The 26700-nt window shown below is 38.3% G+C and overlaps 1 protein-coding gene across 2 annotated transcripts in view; it reads right to left on the reverse strand.

The window, feature by feature from the left end:
- fibcd1b (fibrinogen C domain containing 1b) overlaps positions 1 to 26700 on the reverse strand; it is a 151462-nt gene that overhangs the window by 87237 nt on the left and 37525 nt on the right. Inside the window, exons 2-3 of one of the 2 annotated variants that reach the window (XM_081613124.1) lie at positions 20145 to 20228; positions 11256 to 11735 (exon numbers count right to left, since the gene is read on the reverse strand). In XM_081613124.1, coding sequence (XP_081469250.1) covers positions 11256 to 11735; positions 20145 to 20228 — 564 coding nt within the window. The remainder of the gene's footprint in view (positions 1 to 11255; positions 11736 to 20144; positions 20229 to 26700) is intronic. The other variant, XM_081613125.1, reaches the window with a different exon arrangement.

Here is a 26700-nt window from a genome sequence, read left to right on the forward strand (position 1 = left end):
AAACAGACGGCAATAAATTGCGACTGAATCTTCTTTCACTGCAGCAGGTGTAGCAATCGATTACTGTGTGGGTGTGTTGTGTATGTGTATTTCACTATTTTAAGTATGTCATATACATACTTATAGATAAGACTTGCAAGTTCAAATAATGACATTTGGACTCACAAAAAGCTGTGTTGTCAGATTGTCAGCCTTTTCTTCAGCGTAATGTTGTTTCAATTCTATTTAAAAAATTAAATAAAAATACTATGACAGAGTCTGTACTGACTGCCGGCTACGAAAAAAGGAGCTCAAATACTTTTCATTACATTTCATGATGTTTCTTTAAGGCTCTAAGTTTTCAGGCAGGTTTTCTCTGCATATAACAGGGACATATTGACATGTCATGAGAAGTCAGTGAACGTACATGCTAATGATAGCTTAGCATGAAAACATTAGCAGTAACAAGACTTTCAAGATAAACAATAAATCCATGTTATTTCAGGTGAGTGACTCTCTGCAATTAAGAGCTGCAAAGTACTTTATAAACAATCAGAATTTGAATGAAATTTAATGAAAACGTAATTTTACTGAACACGGCATTGAGTTTTATTCACTTTCTGAGTTTTTATCAGGCACAGAAAATTCCTGACAAGGATAAGCCAGGCAAATAAATACATAAATGCTTGAGAATATTATACAAATGTCTCTCTGATTTAATCTAATCTTCAGAATAATCAGACTGAGTATGGGCAGCTCCAGACATATGGTAATGTTTCAGTGCACCCAAACACCAAGTATGCACAATGCCCCCAGTAGATAAAGAGCAGGTTAATGGATCAAACTAATGAGTGATTTGCTGATAAACATGTTTTTTTTTTTTTTTATGGAGTCATCAGGAGAAAGCAACAAAAAAAAAGAAAAAAAAAGCAGGGCCTTTCAGATAGAGGGTCATCTGGAGAGCAGGACAGAGAGTCTCTGTAGGTTTGTTCTTTTATCAGTCTAATGGACTATGGAGCCCTTTCACATTTAAAATAAAAAAAAAACATAAAAGGCATTAGTTGTGCTGTTATGGTGAGCAGTCCGTCATTATGAGACTAGAAAATGCTTTAATGCCTGATAAAATCAAAGTCAGAGATATATCCTGGGACAGTAAATAGGAGAAACGGGGACTCTGCGGTTAAGGACAACCCAGCTGACATTCTGCTCACAACACGCATGACACGACCTAAGATCATCAAGCAATGGGGAAAAAAAAAGGAACAGAAAGATATCCCTTGGGAACAAAACTCATCCCTGGAGCAGCAGGAGACTGCGTTTGGAGGTGCATCTAAGAGTCACAAAATATTCACATTATGTGCTATTATTACATACAATATATTTTATATGACGCCAAATCCGACCGTAGCCTTGTGGAACCAGTGGAATAGTACAAGGCAAGAATCCTGGAATAGTGCAATTTATGAAACAATTATTGTCCAAGAAATATTGTATTATTCAGCAACCACAGGAGTAAGCTAACTCTAGAGCCACATATTTTTCTAGTGGGTGTTTGTTAATTATGGTACTACTTAACAAACCCTCTCCAACATATTCGAAATGTCTTTATCAGGCATTTTGAATTACCATGGAGAGTACTTTCAGTGACTAATTGTGTTATTTTGTTGGCTCAATGAGAAGAGAAACCAACAGAACAGGCGAAAAAAATAAATAAAAAATAACCCTTAAAATGTTGTAAATATTAATCTCAGCAAGTCATCCTGGTCCTGAAGCAGCAAATCAGCCTCAGGCAATCACACCACCACCATGTATGATGTTCTATTTATGACATACTATGTTAGATTTATGGTAGATGCACAGCTTCCCAAAAGTTTCACTTTTGTTTTGTCAGTCCACAGAATATTTTCCCCAAAAACCTTAGGGATCAAAGTGCTTTTTTTTCCCTGGAAAATGTGAAGCAGAACATTGTCTTAAGTTTTGGCCAGTGTTTATTTTCACCTTAAAACTCTCATAGTATGCCATTTCTGCTTTTTTTTTTCTTTCAATCTCTTATTACTGAACCATGAACAGTATAACTGAGTCAAGTGATATCTGCAAATGTGTTAGACGTTTTCATTGGTTCCTTTGGGACCCCCTGGATGAGTCGTTAATGTCTTTTCCAAGTCTTTCCAGCTGTTCTTGGGAAGGTTCCATGACTGTTCCAGTTTTTCCTCAACATGTTAATTTCTTTAGTAAAAGGCTTTGTGGGTTTACTCATATTACTATTAAAATTCTGTTGATCTAAAACATTAAAGTGTAAGACATATTTAAGGTGGCACTATTTGTTGAATGAACAATGTATCCTGAGATTTCTTTTTCTCACACATTTGACCCATTATCTGTTTGATTTGTGCCCTTTGTGAGATAACGCTGAGAAATCTGCATCACAAAAAGTTCTCCGCAGTCAGGCAGCCTGTTGCTTTGAGATAGGAGTCAAAAACCCTGCCTCACTGTGCTGCTTTGTAAAACCTCCATTATTCGCTGATTTTGGGTTAGCAGAACAAAGAGCGTGCTTGTTCTCAATCGGCGCAACTGCACGCTAAGTAACAGCAATTCAGCTATCAATAAGCACCTGGCGAAATAAAGTGGCCCACAAATGTTAGGTCAAACTGAGTTTGAGTTTGCTCTGGCCGTTAGATTCAATGATCTTGTACTGTACATGAAGGTCTCTGAAGCAAAGAAACAATGAATAAAAGATTACCCTTGATGATGAACATAACCTTCATACATAATGTGAATGTTTTTAATCGTGAATTGGATTCATATCACACAGAGCGCCTGATCTTTGAACAGACATTTGATTAGTCTGTCCATGCGTAGATTTGAGTTTGGCAGAATTGTAGAGTCCAGGAGTTGTAGTAAAGCATTAATAATGAAATAAAGCCGACTTGAGTTGATCCGTCTCACACATAAATCAGACAGAGCCAATGTTCTGCCCTCCTATTTAGGACACCGAGTAGAGAACCAGAAAGGTTTCAAATACAACGGAAAAATAAACTCTTTTTTAAAATGGAAATCCTGAAATGCAAAATGCCAAAGCACAAATATCATAAAAATGCTGAAGCCAAAAATAGAAAAAGAGCAAATGGGCACAGGACGTTCTAAATTTATAAACACTTATTGAGTTTTTTGACATGCCACTTAATCACAAGCTTAATAATATTTCATTGCATGTTTTGCTCCAACACAAAGTAGTGCATAATAGTCCATCAGTCCATGATATTGTTGTGTGATTTATCAGTTCTCCAAAGAAACACCACAAATCATATCATGGAGAATGTTCAAACATTTACTTGAACATAGAAAGAGATGAATGATAGACATGGGAAAAGAGCATTAATCAGAGGAACAAACAGGAAACTCATGGTGATTCTGGATGTGCTAAACAGATCCGCAGTCGAGGCTGGAAATCTTGTTGACTGGAAAAAGAAGTTTTGATTACGATTTGTCACAAGTACCATAACGGAGGTGGATAAAGCAAACGTGGAAAAAAGTGTTGTGGATAAAAACAAAATTAAATCTTTTTGCCTACATGGGAACTATCGTGTTTAGAGAGAAAGAATCCCAAACACAGTATGCCACCATAAAACACGGAGGTGGCAGCATTATGCATTCTTTACCAGCTTGCATATTAAAGTTTGCTTATGTGACAAAATGTAGAAAAGTTGAAGGTGTGTTTATACTTTTGCTAGCACCTCTATTTACAGTAGTTGTTGTTGTGTAGCCTTGCTTCTGATATTTTGAAATGTGGATATTGCAGAAGCTCCTTGAGTGTAGAGCATCTTTAGAGGATTTAAGAAAGGACCAAAAAGCTCTTTTCATTGTAGCTGTATGACTTTGAGATATAGCTTTTAGAAAACATTGTGCAATATGGTAAACACAATGACAAGCATTACAGATATTCTCTACACTGTCAGGATTCAGTGTGCTTTGATGTTTTCAGGCTGGTCCATATAACATATGGACTCAGAGCCATTTTTGTTTTGCTCTCCATCACAGAAAAGCAGCACCTGCTGACATGACTCTGATGATTTTCCTTCAGTGGACCAAATTTCTAAAGCTGCCTGAAGGTAAATATACTGGAACACCATATCTAGTTGGAGTTTCTCTGTTAATCTTGTATCTTTTATATATTTTTCTTTGACAAGCTCAGAAATTATTTTGAAGAATTTCCAAACATTTCTCTTAGAGTTTTGTCTGTGCTGCTGTTTAAGCAGAAGTTACCTTTGTAAAAAATAAATTTGACAATTAGTCTGATGAGTATCTGAGCAGCGACTTAACAGTGTTAGATCTCTAGATCTTATGTCTTCACTAAGGCGTTTGTGGGTGATACACTATCACTTTGGTTTGAAATATCTGACAACCCACTATTAAACAGTTGCAGTAAAACGTTGCACTCATATTGGGCATGAGTTCAGTATTGATTTTGGGCTCATAATCCATCCATCCATCCATCCATCCATCCATCCATCCATCCATCCATCCATCCATCCATCCATCCATCCATCCATCCATCCATCCATCCATCCATCCATCCATCCATCCATCCATCCATCCATCCATCCATCCATCCATCCATCCATCCATCCATCCATCCATCCTCCCTCCCTCCCTCTCTCCCTCCCTCCCTCCCTCCCTCCCTCCGTTTGTTTGACCTCGTTCTTTCGGTCATGACCCAAAGCTCATGACCATAGATGAGGGTAGGAACGTAGCTCGACCGGTAAATCGAGAGCTTGGCATTTTGACTCAGCTCTCTCTTCACCACGACAGACCAATACAACGCCCACTTCACGGCAGACGCTGTGCCAGTCCATCTGTTGACCTCCTGCTCCATTTTTCCCTGATTCGATCCCGATACTTAAACTCCTCCACTTGGAGAAGGCACTCTACTCTTTTCTGACTCAAGTCTATGGCCTCTGATTTGGAGGCACTGATCCTCATCCCGACCACTTCACACTTTACTTCATTGTAAAATGCAGCAAAGCATGGCTTCATTTCAGAGTACGTGGAACAATGAATACAGGGTCGCAATTACATAATATTCAGGTGGATGCGAACACAATATACATCAAATTCTTTCTTGAATATACAATTAATATACACTCTATTAAGATAGTTGTTATAAAATATTTTATATAAAACTTCTTCAACCTTCCTGCATCACTGAACCACTATTACTCCTTTTCTAATGGACCCGGCTCTACTCTACTCAGTTTGCATTATGAGCGTTTGCAGTTTTTCAGTTTTTCCGAGCCGGTCCCTGCTTTTTCTGTCGCTGCTTTGCAGTAGGGCCAGCTTAACCTGGGTGATGCAAGCTTAGCTCCTGTTCACTGATTGGCTGTGGGCGTGGTCAGACGTAAGAACAAAGATAGTAGAAAAACACACAGCGCTAAATTTCAAACACATTACAACACGGAAGCAGATTAAAAAGGGTTTTAGAGAGAAAGAAGAGAGACAGCAATTACTCTATACATTAATCCCCTTCATTAGAATGCTCCACGCATGCTGCCTTCAATTTTTATATTTAAATTCGACTCTGAAATTTTTACACTGCAATTTGCACTTTTAATTTGCTCCTCCCATAGTTGGACAGAGCTGCTTTGTGTTCGAGTCGGTTTGAGCCAATGTTCTACCGTCCACCACCCTCACATAAGCACACAGCTGTACTATCCGACAGTACATGTCAGGTCTGAGATCGGACCTTGAATGATTGAAATTGTTCTGCCATCACTTTAAGATGCTGATCAAGAAATCTTAAAGTATGTTCTTTAATTCAGTGGAAAGCAAATGTTCCAGCCTCTGCCTCTTCGCACAAGACTCCAATTTTTTTTTTCAACACTCGCACAAAACTTTGCCTGCAGAACTGTGGTTCCCATTAACAGTGATATATCCTCTGCACTTTTACACCTATCTTTCAGGCTGTGAACTGAACACCATCTGAAGGAAAGGATATATTTTCAGTCTAGGGATTTGTAGGATTTACAATCCTACGAATCTGATTCATAAGTGTGCACATCATGTGTAAGGCTTCTTGCTTTGATTAAAAAGGTCTCAGTGTAATATTGGGCAAAACACTATTCAAAAGCACATAATATCTATTCATTCATCCATCAAACAGCCACACATAGACACTTTCCCTGATAAGGACAATTTAGATGGGCCAGTTAATTATGTTTTTGGACTGTGGGAGAAAGTCAGAGTACCCAGAGGACCTTGGGGACAAAATGCATAGATCCCAAGCAGATGAAACAAACAATGCATCGGCTATCAAGAAACCTATAAGTCATCATATTTCATACTGGGAAATAAAGGAAATGACTGATAGGAACTGTAAATAAAAATGAAAAAAGAAAAAGAAGAAAATGAAATAGATTTGACAATACAATTAGAAACAATAAACTGAGCAAATAATAGTGGTGGCAATATGAAGATTTGTAGTTCCTGTTATGTTATTTTGTAATGGATTGTCACTCTACATATGTACACTTCCAGTAAGTCTTGATATTTTTTTTTTCCTTTGGACCAGAGCTGCTGAATCTTTTGAAGTCACCCATTCATGTTTACAAATTTGAGCTTTCTTATTACCCATTTTTTTCCACTGAGTTTTTGAAGTTGTTTGTATCATATCCTTGGCCGAGACCTTGCAACAAGCACAATTTTCGCAAGCGCACAGAGGACTTGTGCCTGGAAAAAATGAGTGTCTTGAGGCAATATGGTTTTCTCGCATACCAGCAGTTTGCCCCCAGATCCTTAGCAGGGGTTGCAAGTGCCACTTGTTTAAAACATTAATAATCCTCAGGCACATTATTCAGTTTAAACTGTGACCTGCAGTTCAAGGAAATCAGTAAGTCATGCTCCTCCTTGCAGCCTTTGCCTCTGCGAAGTGATTTTGAAGTCAGACTGTGTGCATCGCTGCACATCATCAAAGAATGAGAAGTTGGTTCTCGGTGAGTTTAGACCTCAGTTTCCTCCTCTTTTTAAAATGAATTTAGTATTGTTTGGGCACAGGACATGATTGCTTACTGACAGAGCTATCAGAAAAAAAGACTTACCTTAGAAAACTAAGTGGTACTTTGGCGGATACCAAAACTGTAGTTTCCCGTTTTATCTTGTATGTTGGTGTCAAAAAAGCATTTTACATTTTTGGAACAAATCCCACCATGACTTTCAAGTTTGCATTTTGATGTATCCCAATTTTGTAGAGTGTGTGTACTGGAATGAAGGATGTACGATTCAGGGCTAGGCACCATTAGGAGGGTTATTTTGGATGTTAAGCGGTTTTTGTGTTAACTTTGGCATCCTGAGAGGAAAAATCTTTATCAGTGCATACAGAGTACAGCACAATATATGGGCTGAAATTGAGAAACATTATTATTTGGTCATCATTGCAGCAAAAATTGAGAAGCAGAGAACTGAGTTTAGAATACAGATAACTTGTCTGGGTCACATTTATGCCCGTTTGTTTAGATCAGTGGTTCTTAACCTGGGTTCGATCGAATCCCAGGGGTTCGGTGAGTCGGTCTCAGGGGTTCGGCAGAGCTTCTACCGCGGAGGTAAAGACACACTTGTGTAAAGTCGTGATGACGCGCACCGCTTTGCCATCACTTGCTGCAGAGGATCACGTTACATTGCTTAGCCAATCAGAGCTGCGGAGGAGCACTGATTGAAGGAGCTCCACTCTCAGCATGGATTTGAACTTGTGTCTTTATTTACTTCAGCAAAGCTCACAGTTTTTACCAAATTCTGTAGCTTTCGGTGTACCTCTAAATCTGCTACTTAGTCGCATCTTTTCGGGCTTGCTGCTGCCTCTAGTGGTGTGGAGGTGGTAACACAACTAATATAATTACATTACTAAATCAGAATACCGCAAAGTCTGTATTATTTATTATTAATTTTTCATTACCTTAAGAATGTAGAGCTAATTAAATGCTCTAAACAAGACCTTAAAGTGGTTCCAGTTTCTCTCGATGGCCTACCTGTTGAAGATAAACTGCTACCTATGGCTATTTTAATTTAATAAAAATATTTCTGAGCTAACACTATAAGTCAGTCTGATCATAACTAGTTACTAACAATGATTTTGCTAACAAATTTTAAAATGTAATTGGATTATCCAAGATATATATTTGTATCAGACTGAAAAGGAGCTTTTAAGTGAGTTTTTAAATGACACAAAGAAATAACTCTATTTAAAGAAAAATGCATGGACTTATTTATTCGCTATTTGAAGAGGTTTAGGCCATGTCTCTTATAATCTATTATTTAACAAAGCTTTCAATGGATGTAAATGTCATTAGAGTTCAATTCAGAGTAATCAACAAAGAGTTTCTGTCTAGCAGACACACATACCACCTTAAGTGCTGCATTCACTGTCAAGGCTGTTAGTTCTTTATCTGTATTTAACAATGGCACATGTTTGGGTGACGAACTTAACAAACGTCAAATAAAACAATTAACAATTTTTTACAAAAAATAAGTTCAAACAGTCTTCACCAATAAAAGCTCAAATATTTATGGATTGAAATTTTGTAATTACAGTTTGGTAGGTTAATGTGTAAAGCAGCAATGGAGTATTAGAAAATGTAAACATAAAACAAAAGAAAGAGGTATTTTACATGTTTCAGTCAATCAGCACTGTTATGGTTTAACTTTAAGAAGTAAACAAAATTACCAACTGGTCTTAAAAAAACATGGCTGCCCTTGTGTATCACTCTGTGATCCAAGCCTCAGCTGGAATATTTTTTTAATCATCAGAGTGATTTATCCATTCGCAAATATGTCAGCACACTTCTCTTGCTATGAAAGATGAATATGTCTGTTTTTAAATAATAAAAGCACATTTCCCCCCAAACCTACTGCAATCAGATTCTCCCACACACCTCAGGGGAATGTGGACGGGCTTATCCCTACAAGGCAGGGTGAGGTTTATTTTTTGTTTTTTTTGTAAGAAAGAGGGCTGCAGTGCGTAGCACATTCAGCAGTGTGTCATCCTATAAATCAGAACTCTTGGCCACAGGTATCCCATAGATCACACAGTCACACCATGGTGTCAAGCTGAAACAGCGGATGTGCGCACCACATGCCTCGCTTCCGCAGAGCAAATCAATCACCTGGAGCATCTAAGCTGCTACCGGTGCCACCTCAACACACCCTGCCCACTGCCCCATGCCACCTGCACCATTCCACAAATTAAAAGTAGCTCACTGCTTTTACCGCTGTACAAACTCGTTTGCCTACAAACCAACCTTTAAGCTTTTCTACATGAACTGATTATAAAGCTCTGGTTTTAAGAAACAATTGGCAAATTAATTCAATTGCTTCAGATGCACGGCTGGCAACAAGGTGCCACCTACACCATTCTATCTATTTGTGATAGAGCACAGGCCTTAGCTGATATGACAGGATTAAAGGAGCATGTAGCATGAAAAATCACCACAGACATTCAGGATATGTGTCATCAATAAATCAGTCTGGACAGTACAAAACTAAAGGGATTTTAATTATGACTGCATCCATCTCGGGAAGCATTATGTTATCTTACCTAATTATTCCGCGAGTTGTAGGGTTTTCTTCAAACATGATGGACATTTCTTCCCCAGTGATTTCTCCCCCTTGGAATGCAAGGCCGGGAGAGTTACATTAAGAGGAACACCAGCCCGGAGAAATTTGTGCTTTAATTTTGTTGCAGCCGGGCAATCGCGGTGTAAAACGAAACGGACATGCTCGACTTGGCATTGACTCAGGGAACGATCATGTTTTGAGTTTGCAGAGAGGAGAAAGGAAGGCAAATAAACCCACAGAAAATGCTCCAGAGCAATAGGCTGTCACACATCTTAAGGTGGCCTCACAATCAATATGCATCGATAAGCATTTTACATCCGGCACCTCAGAGCTCCTCTGTATAGTACTTAAAGAATTGAATTGAGCCGAGAATGGTTAGTGGTAACTTAAGTTTTTTTTTTAATTTTTTTTTTTTATCAGCAGTCACCACAAAGGACAAGGGCAGGAGCAGCAAAATAAAAATAAAAAAACCTCTCAGTTTATTTTTTTTTTAACTAACAACAAAACAAACTTATAAAAATCAATTTACCTAACAAGTCATGTTTTTGGACTGTGGGAGGAACCCAGAGTTCCCACAGTGGGGGATCATGCAAACTCCATTCAAGCTGGGATTTGAACCAGGAACTTCTTGCTGCAAGGCAACAGTGCTACCTGCTGCCAAACCACAAACTTTCTAGAACATGAATACACTTATTTTCTCCTTTCATTGAGGTACTGTTCAGTATTAAAACTTACACCACATATTTATACTGTAAAAAAAAATAGACATCCTTTTTCGTTAGCGTCTGATATTAAATAAGACTAAACTTTTTCTAGGTCAGTTAGGAATACAAGGAAAACTAAGCTGGTGAAAGCTGACATTCGGTCAAAGATTAAACTGGTCTCCAGCTTTTTGTGTTTCGACTGCTATAATATGTTATCTAGCTCAATAGATATTCTTCTGTTCAAAAGAGTTTTGGTTTTGTTCAGAGCTTTGTCCAATACCTCTTCAAAAATGGTTAAGAAAAGAAAAAAAAGCATCCTTTGTCAAATGCATCGTTTGCTTTTCTTGTGTTTATGTCTCAAATGTTTCCAATTAAATGCTGACGTAATTAATATTAAACTGCAGGGTGTGAAGTAGTTTCAGATAAATTGCTGCTTTAACAGTTGCTTTTCAGTTTTATTGTCTGGTTCAACTAAGTTTAAAAAATGTAATATTTTCTTTGTGTTGGGATATTACTACAAAGTACGTGCACAACGTAATGTATTTTGATGTATTTGCATGTATTTTGATTTGTGGGGATATAGCAAAGATGTTCCCAAATCATTTTTCCAAGTTCCAGACAAGTCTCAAATCTCTGATGGGCAAGACCAACTAAAGTTTTTCTCCCATAAATCACAGTCATAAGTCTCTACTAAGTGAAATGACAATTTTCTCATTAAACCAATAAGCGTTGACAACCCATAATATACCAACTTGACTATTTAATAATCAAGCGCATCCCTTTCCCAGAAAAACAGGAGCAGCAGTGTAAGTGTGGCAATCTATAGCTCACACACCAGAGACACTTATTAGGCCAGGAATCTCCTGGCCTTAGGACTCAGGCCAGGAGACTAACAAGTGTATCAACTCTTTAGTGCATAGATCTAAGTTGAAACTACAGAGTGTTTCCTTCTCTGGTGTATAGGTGTCCTACCTGTATGAGGCGTCCTTGTTCTGTCTGTAGAGTATTCAGATTCTGACCAAGGTTGCTCTGCCCCCGGCGCAGAGACTCATAGTCCATCTTCAGCTGTCCCGCATGGGCTGACAGCTTGGCCACCTCCTCGGCCAGACTGACCAGCAGGGCCCTGTCCTGACCTTTGAACGACTTAAGGTCAGAGTCGTGGTCAGTCAGCGAGTGGAGCAGTGAGGTCTGCACACCCTCCAGCCGCATGAAGTTGCTGTTATAGTCGGGACAGTTGGGGTCGATGAAGATGTTGATACGAGAGCCGTCGCCCCTCTCCACGGTGACCAGGGCGTTTGCTTCATCCTGATTGGTGGAAATGTGGGGTAGGCCGTCAGACATGGGCGGGGCCTGGTAGTGGTTCATGAAAAGGATGGTGCCGGTTACGGTGACGGCCAACAGCACGGCCACGAAGAGCAGGATGGTGCAGAGCTGGTAGCTGCAGCTCATCCTCTGGAAGAAGGAGAGACAAGAATGTTAGGACAACACAAAAATATTAAATCATAAGAAAAGCCTTTTAAAAAAAAAAAAAAGATGACTTTCATTCACCGTTGCAAAGATGCACACTCAGAATAATCAAATTCCAAACCCCTATGAAATGAGTTTCACAAAGGCGAAAAAATTTAACATTTGTCTGGTGAAATAATGTCGAGTCCTTCAACTACTGCTTTCGTTGTAGTCTCAACAAGAGTTTAGCATCTCTAAAAAGAAGCTTTTCAAATATGTTTTTTGTTTAGATGCATCACATGCCATCAAATTTGCTCTTGCGAAGTGCAAAGTGAAAAATCGATAATGGTTTAAGACATGGGAAAAACTGCTCTAGTCAGCATCCATGTTTTCAGATGCCAGACAAAATGCCAGAACTGACAATTTTATGTTTTTGTCATATTAAAACCACAACCCTCGATGATTTATTTATTTTTTCGATGATACAACCAACACGGTCCTCAACTAGACTGAAACTTGAGTTCAGGTGGTAGATAATTGAGGAGAGGAAGATGATTTTTACAAATGCACACATAAAATCGCAAAAAACACATAAAAAAACTCAACACTTTTGCAGGCTACTGTAAAACGGAAACTCTTTATTAAGGTGAAAATGAGGCTCAGGAAGGTTGTAGCTGAACAACCAAATCGCAGAATCCTTGACTGAGAAAAGCCAAACTGTAAACAAAGCCAGCATTAAATAAATTATAGGGAGGAGAATAAAGTCACAGTAAAATTTTTCACCCACATCAGGAGAAATAGGAACAGATAGCAGACTAGCACAAGAGCCCATTATGCATGATAAACAATGCGCAACTCCCCCACATCTTCCTCGTAATGAATCAGGAATTGGTCTTTTTACCGTTTCTTTTTCCACACCAGAGGATGTCCCATATGAAAATATGTGGGCTGATGCATGCAAGCATGTTTGTTTTCTGTTTTTACGAGAGCATGAGAGCGACTACATTAATATGGAAATTGGCTGAGGAAGCACACTGAACCCCGGCTAATAGAGGACTAATGGCCTGCTTTATGAAAGCGCTTTATGATTCCTTTAAAGTTAAGAGAATCAATTATCCTCAGCAGGGGAAGTTCCTGCTAAACTTTGTTTACACACAGTCTATGGGCACGGACCATAAAAGGATGTAAATACCCTTGACATGTGGGGGTGTTTTCCTAACAAATCAAGCCCATTTTAAAGTTCTCCTCAGACCAACCATGTAGCCTATATGTTGCACCAAAAGGGGGTCATGTGGCCTGAACGAGCATAATGCTCCATCAGTAGGCATAGAGATTTATTCAATACCCACACTGGTTGTTTGGAGTTTGGAGACACTTAATCATATGTGATACCCTTCTGAGTGTGATTTGTTAAAATGCCAACTCATAAAACGCATGAAAAAATAATTAAGACTATTTTACGCAAGTATTTTAACAAGATATTTTAACAAGATATTTTAATATTTATTCGTTTTATCACAGCGCAACAGACCAGAACCAATTGGAAGAATTAAAGATGAAAAAGTCTTTTCAACATAAGAGCAAAAAACATTTTCTGATGGAGGCTTTTTTCAGGTCACAATTTAATAAAGAAAGAGCAGGTAGCAGGATTAGTGGAGGCCATGCAATCTGGAGAGAAAATAAATACAAACATTTAGAGAAAGATGCTTTCAGACGTCCAGAAAAATTAAACAGAAATCTTTAGAAAAATCTGTTAAGTTTTATGACCCTTCATAAAACTTAACAGAAGAAATTCTGCTCAACAGCAGAATTTCTTGTTTGCAGTTCTCAAAAAAATTAATAAAAATAAATTATTGCATTTCAGAAAATGTATTTTTTAAGACCACTGTTAAAACAGCTATGGTTGCAGACATGACTTGAGACGCAGACTTGAATAAAAAACAGCCGTGTCCTACTTTAAAGCCCAAAGGAGTTTACACTAGATCATGCTTTAGACTAGTTTTACAGCTAGTGGCACAGGCAAGATTTCATTGCCAAAGGGAAGAAACTAAATATGAGACCACTATGAAAAAAAAGGGAAAAACAAGACTGTCTGTACAGTTGAAAAGATGAGAGCGAAGTGCAAGAATATGGATTCTAGCCCACTTTGCAAAATAAACAAATAGCTGCATAGTAGCAGATTAAATGACCCAAACATACTTTTTCCACAAAAGTCTAAATCCATAAAAACAAAAGTTGCAAGACACTATGGTGGAGACAAAAAGTATTTATTCTTCTTCGATAAACATCAGTATTGGCTTTTTTTTTTATTTATCTTTTTTTTAAGATCTTTCCCATTTAATAACCATAAAAGCTCAAATTAATGTAGGAAAATGCATTATTTACTCTTCATGTGGCAATATTTCCTTTGGGTTTACCAAAAACTTTTCCAAAGCATTACAGTCAAAGCAACAGTCATCGGTTATGGCGGTGAGTACAGACGCGTCGGCCTGCGGGCACCTTGCTGTATTTTCATGTTAGTTTTGTCTTTTCCTGGCACATCTATGCCACAACAAACTCATCTACATTGGATTGTATAGGCATTAGATCTGAGGCAAAAATATAAATTACAAATGGCTTTTCACAGACTCAACACCAGCATTTACCAATGAACCAGATTCTTGTGAATTGCTAAAAGGAAACTTATTTTTTCCTGAAACTTGCTAAGAAGCATTTATCTAAACATTGGTGGACATGTATGTATATAATTTCAGCCTGTACACACAGCTTGAACAAGAAAAAAAAAAATCCAATAAACTTATGCACATAAATCTTGTTTAAAATATCAAAGATTGGTGAAAAATATTTTCAGCCTGGATGTAGAACATTTGAAACATGTCATTGAAAGTTTAATTATACTAGAAAACTCATGCTCATGGTATGTAAATGTCAAACCAGAATGGTAAATCATATTTCATCTTTCTGAAAGTTGTTACTCTTGACTAATGATATTCAGTACATGCAAATAAAACAAACCCTGCACTGCGTCGATGCACCAGGGTTGCCCACTCAATTTAAATGTCTGGTATTTTATGTACGAGCACAATCAGAACATGCACTCCCTGCCAAACACTTGCATCAGAACCAGTCAGCAGATACACACACTGAACAAAAATGAAGAACAGAAAAAAATAAACCAACCCCAACAAATCATCATACAGCGGGAATTAGTTGAACATAGCATCCTTTGGTTCCCAGATCTCACTTTACATGTGAACCGCGACATCATGAAGAAATCTCAGCATGCATTTTAAACCCGTAGCAGCTCCGAGATTTTAAATATTTGTACGTGTATCAGCATAGACACGGTATATATTATGCGCATAATGGGAACACTCTGCAGAACGACAGCAATATGACATTAAAACAGTTTCCCAGAGCTCTGTTGCCAGCAGGCCAAGACATTAGTGGAACCCATCACTGAATATTCATTACCAGTGTACTGACTGTTAACATGAAAAAAGATAAACGTCTTAGGTGTCCTAACAGTAAGAGGCTTGCATTGCTGACATCTCCATTTTTAGAATATTGAATCATGAGAGCTACTGCTCAACAATGCCTTATTATACAGCTTTTTTTTTTTTCACAGTGAATCGAATTTATCACAGAGTACCACTGCAATTTTGTTCTGTTCGAGAAACATAATGACAAATAAAAAAAAATCTTATGTCTTATGCCTTAATTTAGAATTTGTGGGGAGCTTGGTAGGTAGTTCATCCGACCCCCACATTGTGCAAGTGGCTCCAAAATATACCCTTTTAACTGCAATAATTTCTGCCAGAAATCTTTTTTACACTTCTAGCAAGATGTGAATCTAAGACTTTACCTTTGACCTTTGAAGTCGATGAAATGGCACCATTTTTGTATCGGCTCCAAGTTTACTCCGTCTCCTTTTCAGCTGTGTTGTCACTTTTTTGACCTCCTTGTTTCACCTTTTTTCTTCCATGTCAGTTCCCGTTTAGTTTATCACCCTGCATTTTCAGTGCTTTTGCTTTCAGCTAAAACATAGCCTTATTTTTACACTAAGCAACTTTTCTCTGTTATCTCCTCCTCTCTTTTTTTCATCTTCTGTGCTACACTGCATCTTTGTTCACACGCTGTACCACACACTCCTAATTACCCCAAACAGTGCCCCCATGTCTTCAAACTCAATGTTTTGTTGACCCAGCCATCCACCCAATACCGAGTATCTGACTCCAACTTCATCTCACATTCTCTCTTTGCGGAGAAACCCTGCTTGAAAATACTTTGGTTATTTTATGAGGTATTTACCGAGATGGATTATGTCAGGGTGCTGCAATGCTGCTGGAGGTCACACATCAGTAAAATGTAATTAAAACGCATAATAGGAAGCTTTCAAATATGACTTCAGGGATGACTTTTATGGGTGAAAAATCTTTGAAAAGAAACTAAGCTCATTCATTATTCATTCATAGTAAATTTACATGATATCCAAAATTGTAACAAATGAAATGGTTGGAAACTGGTCTGAGTGTAAAGATGACATGATGCAGCAGTTTGAAGAGATTGTTGAGACCTTAACTACTACAAGAGAGTGTTTTTTTTGTGTGTTTTTTTTTTTTTGCGAAGGCAGATTGACATGAAGTCAAACAACGAAATAGAAAAACGCAAGAAGCACACAATTTTTCTGCTGCTTTATCAGTTTGATGGTCAATGAAAAATAAAATGCAGCAGCAGGAAGCTTCATGTCCCCACAGAATTCATAGTGTCTAAACTCTTCTTCAGAGCTGCTCAGTAATGACAGAGACTGTGATGCCGGAAAGCTCTTAACACAGATTTTTATTTGTTACTTTTTAAAAAATGTCTCCTGCTGCATTAGGCCAGTCTGTAATTGGTAGTTGACTTTTAGATTTCCTCTGGTCTCAGAGGGATTTGTGGGGATAGCTGGGGGAGTCTGATGGACAGTTTTTGAAAAAGGAGAATCAGAGAAAATTAATCTCTATGGAAATGACTCGTCCCGTCACACATGAGAACTGGCAGACCTTTGTTAGATAAGACTTTAAAGTGGTACAAAATAAGCTTTCAACAGTTAGTTTTTCTAATGTACCTTAAAGAAGTTTTGACCCATTTTTTTTAATGCTTTAGCCACAAACTGAATTATTTATTTTATCTGGATTTTATGTTAATTTCAGTATAGTTGTGAACTGAAATTAACATAATACAAGCCATCCAAATTATCTCTGTCACGTCATTGTGTATTTGTCCTTTAAACATCAATGGCATAGGATGACATCATTTGATAGAAAAATAACACACCACCGTCACTTAAGATTTGACAATGTGAAAAACCTATTTGATCACTATATATATCAGATCGCTGGCTTTGGTCTATTTGGCATGTTTAAAATCGCAGCATCACAGTTCTCACACCCTTATGTGCATCACATGTCCACCAGTAATACAGAAACAATACAACTCTGACTCAACTACAGTAGGAATGACTCAGTAATAACTTAGGCCATCCACATACTTCACTCACCTATGCATGAAAAATGCTCGAAACATTAAGTGAAACTGGCAGCATGAATTGTTTTTGTGACTAATACAGCTAATAATTTAATTTAATTTAATTTGCATTCAGTGAGCATATCCTAATGCAGAGGTTCCCAAACTGTGGGGCGCGCTCTAAGACAGTGGTTTCCAAACCTTTTCTGGGCCCCCCATATGGATTACAAATGGCTGTCTGGTTGAACGACATGTGGGAGGGTCTTGGAGGGGGGAGAGAGGATTCTTGATTCTTAGAGACTCCCTGTCCCTGCCCCGGGAGGTGGGGGGGTCGACTTTTTTGGGGGCAAAATGAATGTACGTAGCTGTACATAGACAACAACATCGGTAGCCTACAAGCTTAAGGTGATGTATTGATATTAGCTAATCATCTTTTAGCTAACTTTACCTGCATCCATCAACTTTACTCAACTCAGTCAGTTAGTTTGGGGGGAAAACTGTGAAAAGTTCTTTGTGTTTTTGCTGGTTTGCTGCCATGATTCTAACGCACCTGCGTAGCTCTGCACAGCAGCAGCAGGTTTCCTTCACTGCCGCACAGATACATATCCAGCACGTAGCGTTCATGTTGTGTTTAAAGGCGGCTCGGAAAAACAAGTTACCACATGTAACGGATGAAACAGTTTTAACTGCTGATAAAAGTGACAGAGGACACAGATATGGGAAGTGTGGAAGCCCCTACTGTATCAAATTGACATAGGAATAACAGAGAGTTGGCCATTTTAAGGTAAAAACCCAGCGCATACAGTGTTCATGTTTTTTTTTTTCATCCAGATGGCTTCCCGCCCCCCCCTCCCCTGCAATGGCACGCCCCCCCATCCCCCCAACCCCCCACCCCCAGGGGGCGCGCCCCACAGTTTGGGAACCTCTGCTCTAAGAATCCTCTCTCCCCCCTCCCACTCCTTCCCACACGTCGTTGAACCAGACGCAATTTGTAATCCATAGGGGGGCAGAAAATGTTTGGAAACCATTGAGGGGGGCGCAGGAGAAAAAGTTTGGGAAACACTGTCCTAACGTATATTAGAAAAAATAAATAAATTGGAAAAAGATGGTGATATGATAAAATAGTAACATCCATTCCTGTCACAGCTAAATAATGAATTTCACATCCTTACTTTTTTCAGGAGTGACAACTGGTCACATTTAAGCAGACTGCGAATTGCATTAAATTATACAATGATTATTATACAATGATGTAACTGGGAAAAGATTGCAGGTGTGAAAACTTTGGCAAGACACTAAATTTTGCCCAAATACACAAAACCAAAAAACAAACCACTCAAAAAAATATGAAGATTTTCTTCAAACTGTGAAGGAAGCTAAACATATTCAAACATTAAACTCGTAAAAGGGAGCTTTTCCTCCAGTTTTCATGCGCCTGCATTTTAAGCTACACTTTTACATTTGCATTCAACCCACATTTGTCACCAAATCTCTCATATAATCAAATCCCCTTTTCTTCCTCCCATCCCATCACAGAGTTCAGGAAATCTGCAGGGCCTTATCCATCTAATGCCTGTATGTATCTGAGTACTCAACCTGAGGTCACGTCACCGCCGCTGCTCACTGACAAAATGTAAAGTGTAATATGAAATAATCCTTCACACTGCCGGCATGCAGCCAGGAAGCGGATTGTGATGAGAACCAATTGTCAGTGATAGCTAATCTCCTTTGCACCTGAGCCAGTCACTTTTCATTGAGTGCCTCCTTTTTTACTGGAAGGAAAGGGGAGGAATATATACCAACAATAAAAAAGAATACATGGAACAATGAAGGGATTCATTCCACATCATGCTGCATTTTATCTGTTTGAATACTGTTTGAATACAAGGGCTGAGAACATCGCAGGGCTGAGAATAAGTTTACTTGATTTAGTTTTTTTCTACGTTAATCATTCCCTTTTAAGATATAACATTTTCTCATTTCAGCTTCTCAAACGATATGCTTTTTTTTTTTTATTCATGTTTGGTTTTCTCTGAGAACTTACAGAACATAATATTTTATGTTCCGTAAGATCCTTAATAACATAATTAAGGATCTGAAAAACATTCACTAAAAGTCACTTAGCAAGGGCAAGAATGTCACAATACCATGAACCTTTAAAACTAGTTTTATAGTCAACCAACACACTGAACTGGACATAAAAGCTGTGCGTGCCAATTGTGCCGTCCGCACCCCTGCAAGTCATACACCTATTGTATGTTATGTATGTTATGTTGTGTTATTAAAATGGCTGGTTTAAAAGTTATTCTTGCAGAGCAGGTTCATCTGTACGAGTGTTGATATAACTCCAAAAATGAGTTTTCATTTTTGGAGAATACTGCACCAACATATGCGTCCAGAATAAATGTTCAACTATAACTCAGCCGGAAAGGTAGATTTGAATAATTGTAGAGGTATATTTTTAAATGTTGAATAGTAACTTTAATCAAACAGTTATTGTCATCAATCAATAGCTATAATTAAATTAATAATCTAATCCAATTTTTTTCAGTTTGCTGGTATGGACTAGGCTTTTAAGCATAGTCTACAATTTTTTAACAGAGTAATTTCAGAAACTTGATTTGTTTATTCCAAACTGAATTGATATTATCAATGGCTCCAAAAACTATAGGCAATGTGTAGGTTTCAAAACGTGCATCCAAATTAAATCTCACACACACACACACATATTTATAAATTGTGATAAGTTCAAACCTGTGCAAGCATGTTGAAGCCATTTTTTGTGTGATCATGCCACAATTAAAGAGATACATGATTCTAAGCCCCAAACTGTGTTCAATATTCATGTCCATAATAAATGCATGTAGCTTTCCAACCAGAACTATGTGCGACGTGGAGACTGGGCCTTACCTTGGCCGGAGTCTCCCTGGCGGTTTCTGAGTCTGACCAGCGATGTTTGAGTTGAGAGGAGCTGGGCACACATTCACAGAACTTCTGCGTGAAACAAACAGACAGGGCCACCAGTGTTGGCGTTTGTTCAAGTTACATGTGCAGTCAGGCATGCAAGCACATGCACACAAACATGCAAGCGTGCATGTGCACACACGCACACACAGATTCTGAAAGTGACATATGCGTGCCTGTGCAAATACCCACACTGGGCCGCTGGTTTTTGGATCAGCATTGAAATAGCTGAGAAATGAAAGTGTTGCATGTTATGTGAACCAAGCAATCACATCTAATCTAAAATTGTTGTTCGGCGATAAAAGCTGCTCGGTCTGATAAAACACAGTCGCCTACACACGAATATGTGCAGACAGAAAGACCCAACAGGCATTCTCATCATGCATGACTGAATTCAATTGTTCATGAAAGAGGTTTCAAAAATGCCTCATCTATAAAATTAAAGGACTTTAAATTGTTGGGGAAGTGTTAGTGTGCAAGCAATTGTTCACGCATGCAGCTGAACGTGGGCGTTAGTTTGCAATATCTAAATATTCCACTCTTCAGTATTCCAGCTTGTTTGTGCTTTCTGTGTGCATTTGTCTGGAAGTCATTTTAGCTGCGCTACAGATAAAAGCAGAGTAATTATGAAAGCAGCATCTTTCTGACAGAGCCATGGGAGCACGCTGCTCCATGACCTTAAACACTACTGCTCCCACGATCGAATTGCTCAATTAGCCTGGGACAACAACACCGACACTGAAGAGTATACACACACACGCACTCAAGTTGACAAATTTAGTGCATTAAAAAAATAAAAGGAATGTTTGCAATGAAATCTGTTCTTTAGCTTGGTACAATAAACTTGCATATATGCTAATATTTGACATAATATTAACCTAGACCCCTTGAACTGTCTTTGGTATTTTATTATATTAAAAGCAGGCATTTCTGTGTCTGCTTTCAGTGGCAAGTGGCTGAATTCAGGTGTTATTTTATCCATCTCAGTGTAAATACAGTAATTCTTTCAACATCTTTAATGGAATGTTGGTAAATGAAATTATCAGAAAATTATTGCTACTAACTCTGGAGGAGCAACAAAGATCCACAACTCAGGTAGGAGGAGCTACTGACAGCTGCTGTCGCTGTTCTAGGAAGAACGGTAAGAAAAAATTATGGAGAAAAAAAATTAATAAAAATTAAAATGTCTGTTTCTAATTTTCCACAGCATGTAAGTGGAACAGCAAACATATTGAAGATGATAAAATGGTCAGATGACATCAAAATATGTGTGGCAGAAAAAAAACCCCAAAAAAACTAGGACAGCATATCACTCTAAACACACCGTATAAATTGTAAAAGAGGGAGTGGCAGCATCAGCTGTGAGTATGCTTTTAGGTCTTCAGCAAAGAAGAACATTGCCTTAAGAGCTAACTACATATTGCAACCACACATTTTTCTTTGCAAGTAAAAATGGAAAAAAAAAATCCCTTTCCGTGTCCATCTATCACATAAAAATTACAATAAAACACAAAAGGATCTGTGATTGTAACATACAAAAATGTAAGCAATATGAATACAATGGCAAAGAATTGTATGTAAATTAGATGACAGTGTGAGCAAATATGACACCAAGAACAGAATAAGCAGCCAAAATAGATAACTTTTTCTGCATTGAAAGCCGGGCATGTTCCATTTGAAGAGGAAGGATAAAAGCTATCCATGATGGTAGCAGTTAGCTATTATCTGCATAATAGTCTAGGTTGGAGGAAACAAATGAAATGATCCACTATGAAATATGACAGGCATCATTGCTCCAGCCAATACAGTGTGCTAATGAGAAGTCAAAGCATTTCAAGCATGCTGTTATCAGGGGCTCCTCTTCATTTTGTCCAAAAACAAAAAGAACAGATTGTCTAAATAACTAACACTACTATGCAACATCTTTTTTTCTCCTCTTTTGAATTACATGTGGTGAAGGTTGATAAAATTGTGCTAACTGTTAGACTACACCAAATCGCATTGTGAGGAGCCTTCCTGATGCCTCAGGTGTTAGGTTTGAATCTTGAGTTTGCATGTTCTCTTTGAGCATGTGTGGGTTTTCTCCAGGTACACTGATCCAGTACAACAGAAATATTAAATTAGTAGCAGATCCTACACCGACAGTGTGCGCAAGCATGAATGAACATGGTCGTTAGTCTTGTGTTTCTCTGTGCTGGCTTGATAATGGACTGGCAACCTGTCGAGGGTATGTAGTACGCCTCTCATCCTGACCCTCATGAGCAGAACAAAGCAGATATACAAAACAAATCAATGAGAGAAAAGCCTCGATGCTTTCAGTCTGGTCATCTCCTCAGCAGGTATCTCTTCTGTTACATCAATGCTGCCATTCAACAAGGCAGAATTTTTCTTGGTGGGATGTCTCTTGTTATTACTTTGTAGGCAAATAGAACCGAGGATCACAGAGCAATGCATGGTAGTGATTATTGTATCGGCAGTGAATTTCTTTACAGCATACCTGAATAAGCAACTCTTAACTCATGTAGTTAAGGTCCAAAATACTTACCACTGAGATAAAACTCTCACTTTCTGAGGTCAATAAGGTTCAAGTAGTGCACTAGTCTTCCCATTATGTACTTTATACTTTTAAGATAAATGAATAAGTCATCAAAGTTGTTATAAAGTGCTTTACAAAAGGTTTTACACTACTTGAATTTTTCCCATTTTGTCAGGGACAAAAGTTAATTGTTTTTTAATAGGATTTGATCAAATAAGGCAACATATGGGCTGCAAAGTGACACAGCTGGTGGCAATGTTGCCATGCATCAAGAAGGTTCAAATCCCAGCCTAGGGTCTTTCTGAATGGACTTTGCATGTAATCCCTATGCATGCATAGATTATCCAAAAAATGTGACCGTTACATTAATCTGTGCTCTGGTCATAGAAGATCAAAACTGAACATTTTGGCCTACAAGGGTCTACATAGCAGAAAACAAACTGCACATCACCCTGAACTCCCCAGACAAAGTGGTGGCAGTTTTATGTTGTACAGTTACGATTAAAAGATGAAAGGGTCAGACTTAATGGAAAGATCCATCAAATTAATAGATGGAAAAACAAAAATCCATTACAGGCTCTGTTCATGATGGGATGGCCAAGTTTGAGTCCAGAACTAAATCCAATGAAGGAAGATTTAAACATATTGATTCATGGAGGTTCAATAAACACATGAACCACGCTATTCGTATTCTTCACAAAAAAAGAAGAAGAAAAAAGAAAATGTATGATATTCCTTTGACTTCACAATAATTGGCTTTTTTATTTTGGTCTATTGAAAAAAGCAAAATCCATTCAAGTATGTAGCAATGTTACTAAATATGGAAAAAGAAGGGAAAAAAAACCCAGAACTTCCTGCTGCAGATTTTTCATGCACGCCCGTTTGGGATGAGACCCCCGAGGCGGAACCAGAACTTGCTAGAGGGGCTATCCATATTTGAAATCTCGCAATAAAAGATGAAGAGTTGGAAGTCTGGATTTCTTGTATGTGCCTAATCCCAAATAAGCTTGGATGGACGGAAGGACAGACAGATGAATGGATATTTTGTTCACCTTAAAAGCTAGTTCTTAAACGGATCGTAACTCAGCCTAATTTACAGGAGTGCTGTAAATTTTCCACTGCACATTTCAAGTTTAGACTTCATTCATACAATACAGTCTGCTATAACTTTCTTGGAACAATTATTTGTTGTGCAAATAGCTGTTAATATCATAGGTTGAGTTTAAAAAATAAATGTGTTCATGTAAATCTGCACATTTACATGAACTCATGTTGACCCAAAATTATTATTTTTTTTCTGTAAATCCATATTTGTTTGACAGATTTGAGTAAGTATGAGTTTTGCATGTAGTTAATTAATTTAGTTAATTAATTTGCTCTAAGCATTTCCTTCCAATGTTTAATACATTGAGCAAGTGCAAATAAGTATAATAAGATGGAAAAGAGAAAAAAACCAAAGTGATCGTGGTTGTTGGTGGGGGAGGTGCACTGCATTCTAAGAAGCAGCCTTAGGGGTCAGCAATAGAAATCTATGTGTGCTCTGCCAAAAACGTTGCAGCTGTCTGTGTTTGCAATACACAGAGGAGCTATAGTGCAGCAGTGCAAACAGAGACACCACAGTGATTTGGCTACACTGACTAGATTAGATTGCAGACCTTCTTAGTCAAAGCAGAAGCATGTTCATTATTTCATGCAAAGACGTCGACACAAAGTTTGCTCTCACTATGTGCTTTACTCCGGATTGAGAGCGCACACACACACACAGGCAGTGGAAGTTAAACACCAAGAACAAAGGTTTTCGCTGCAGCTGAAACACACTGAGGTTCTTGACACTTTCTCTGCCCATAACACAGAGCAGCATGTATCACAGCTTTAGTTTCTTATCCCCGTGTCTGCTGATGCTCACACCGGGGCTTCTTTGCAGCTTGTACACCGATACATACACACAGACACTGCAAGTGAAAGACCCATATCTGTACGGTGTCTTACAGAGCGGTCTTGGTGCTGGGATGACTGCTTGGTCACATTTTGTCTAGTCCTAATCTGACTCCGGAAACCCCACCAGCAAAGAGGATTTGAAACTCAATAGGAGACTTTGATTAGCTGAACCTTCAGAAATAATATTATCTGATCCAGTCACCTGGAAGGATGGAAATGTGTTCTGGGACAAAAGAAAAAATCTAAAGTTTCAAGTGTTTCAGACAAGAATCCCAACATCACCTCAGAGTTTGGTGGTTGGACAGCTAAAAATGCTGCATTTGCCATATTAGCTCACTTTACAGAGCACCTTTACAGGAATGTGTGTGACAGGGATTTAGCAAGGTGTGTTTAAGCTCTCTCCTCACTAAGCCGCTGATGGAGTGGAAGAGGCTTTGCATATATTCACTTGTGGGCTTACTAATCATTTAACGGGACTCGCAGGATGCTAAATGGGAAGACAAACTGTCAGAATGGTGAAAAGAGAGAAGACAGGAGAGAAAAAAAGGGGATCACAAAGCAGATTAGGACACGCCACGATGTTTGGTCTTTATTTTGCTTATCTCAAAGGGGGAGACGGGATGTTGACTCGACCCTCTACAAGCAACCTAAAAGCAGAACGTATAACACAGGTGAAATTAATTTCTAACTGAACAACAGTGAGATATTCCTCAAAAATATTCTGTTCAAATAAAAGGAAAAAAATATTTTTTATTAATAGAATTTATCACAAGCATTTAATAGTGTTTCCATCTCCAGCTGCCCATTAGATTAACAGAAAAACCACTGCGACACAATTGACCTCTCTCTCCCTCATAACTTCCCCACTCAGCTCCTTTGTATTGCATATTTCCTTATTTTTTTAGGCAGAAACTATAGTTTTAAGCAGACTTTTTCAAAGTCTCAAAAAGCGAACCGCAATCCGTTTTGCTTCAGGAGTTCTTTGGACAAAAATCTGCTGTTGTGTTGATCTTGATTCTGGTATCTAAACACTTTCAGAGGAACATAAACAATCAAAATACAAAATACAGGATGAAATAATATAACTCTTATCTTGTCCTGAGGATGAAATGGATTCCTGTTCCCCTTTCAACAATGCTTGCCCACCTGCCTGTGTCGAGCCTCCATGGAAACCAAGTGATGCACATGAAATATATTGGTGTTATTCTTTTTACATTACTGCGTTTAAGTCAAATATTTGCCACAGAATCAATAAATAGCTCTTGCAGCAGATCCACCACTGCTACTTACTGACCCGATCCACTACTCTCATCTGGAATGTTAATCTGCTATTACACCTGAGTAGATTCAGATGTTGCCATAGCCCTCTCTCATGTCTATGCTAAAAGTTGCAGCTAATACAGCAATAGGCACATTTACAAGAATGCAACATCAAACTAGATATTTAAATACAATTTTACTATTACTTTGGTTGCCTAGAAAATATTCAAGAGAATACATCCTGACGTATAAACATTGCAAACAAGAGCAGATGCATTTGTCTGGATTTTCAGGTCAGGCACTTTTGCTTTTGTCCACCATGTGTAATGTTGTTTTATTGACTATTAATGTCACAGCGCGCAGTTTGTTGATGTTCAGGCAAAATAACTGAATTTCAAATCTGGGATAATTCCACCAAAATCCATAGCAAAACTTGTGTAAGGTCATCAGAAATCTTTATCACTTATTGAGCATAATCACTAACGACATGGGAAGCAGCATGTCACTCTGGAAATATAATATAAAGATTTAATGAACACAACACTTTTTAATATTACTTGCAAAGAAACTCCTGTTTAAATAGGTACAGCCACATAACCCTGCAAAATCTTGGGCAAATTGTTGTGTAGCCAGCTATTAAAATATAAATTGATGTTTCCAAAGCACTAAGCATCATATACTGAAGGAAAACAAAATACCCAACTAAATTTGGCCTTGGGTGAAAAAGTAATTGTCCCCTGATTGTGCCATCCTTGGCAGCAGCAACTG

The sequence above is a fragment of the Poecilia reticulata genome, chromosome 12 (assembly GCF_904066995.2).
Source record: "Poecilia reticulata chromosome 12, P_reticulata-male-v2, whole genome shotgun sequence".
NCBI lineage: Eukaryota > Metazoa > Chordata > Actinopteri > Cyprinodontiformes > Poeciliidae > Poecilia > Poecilia reticulata.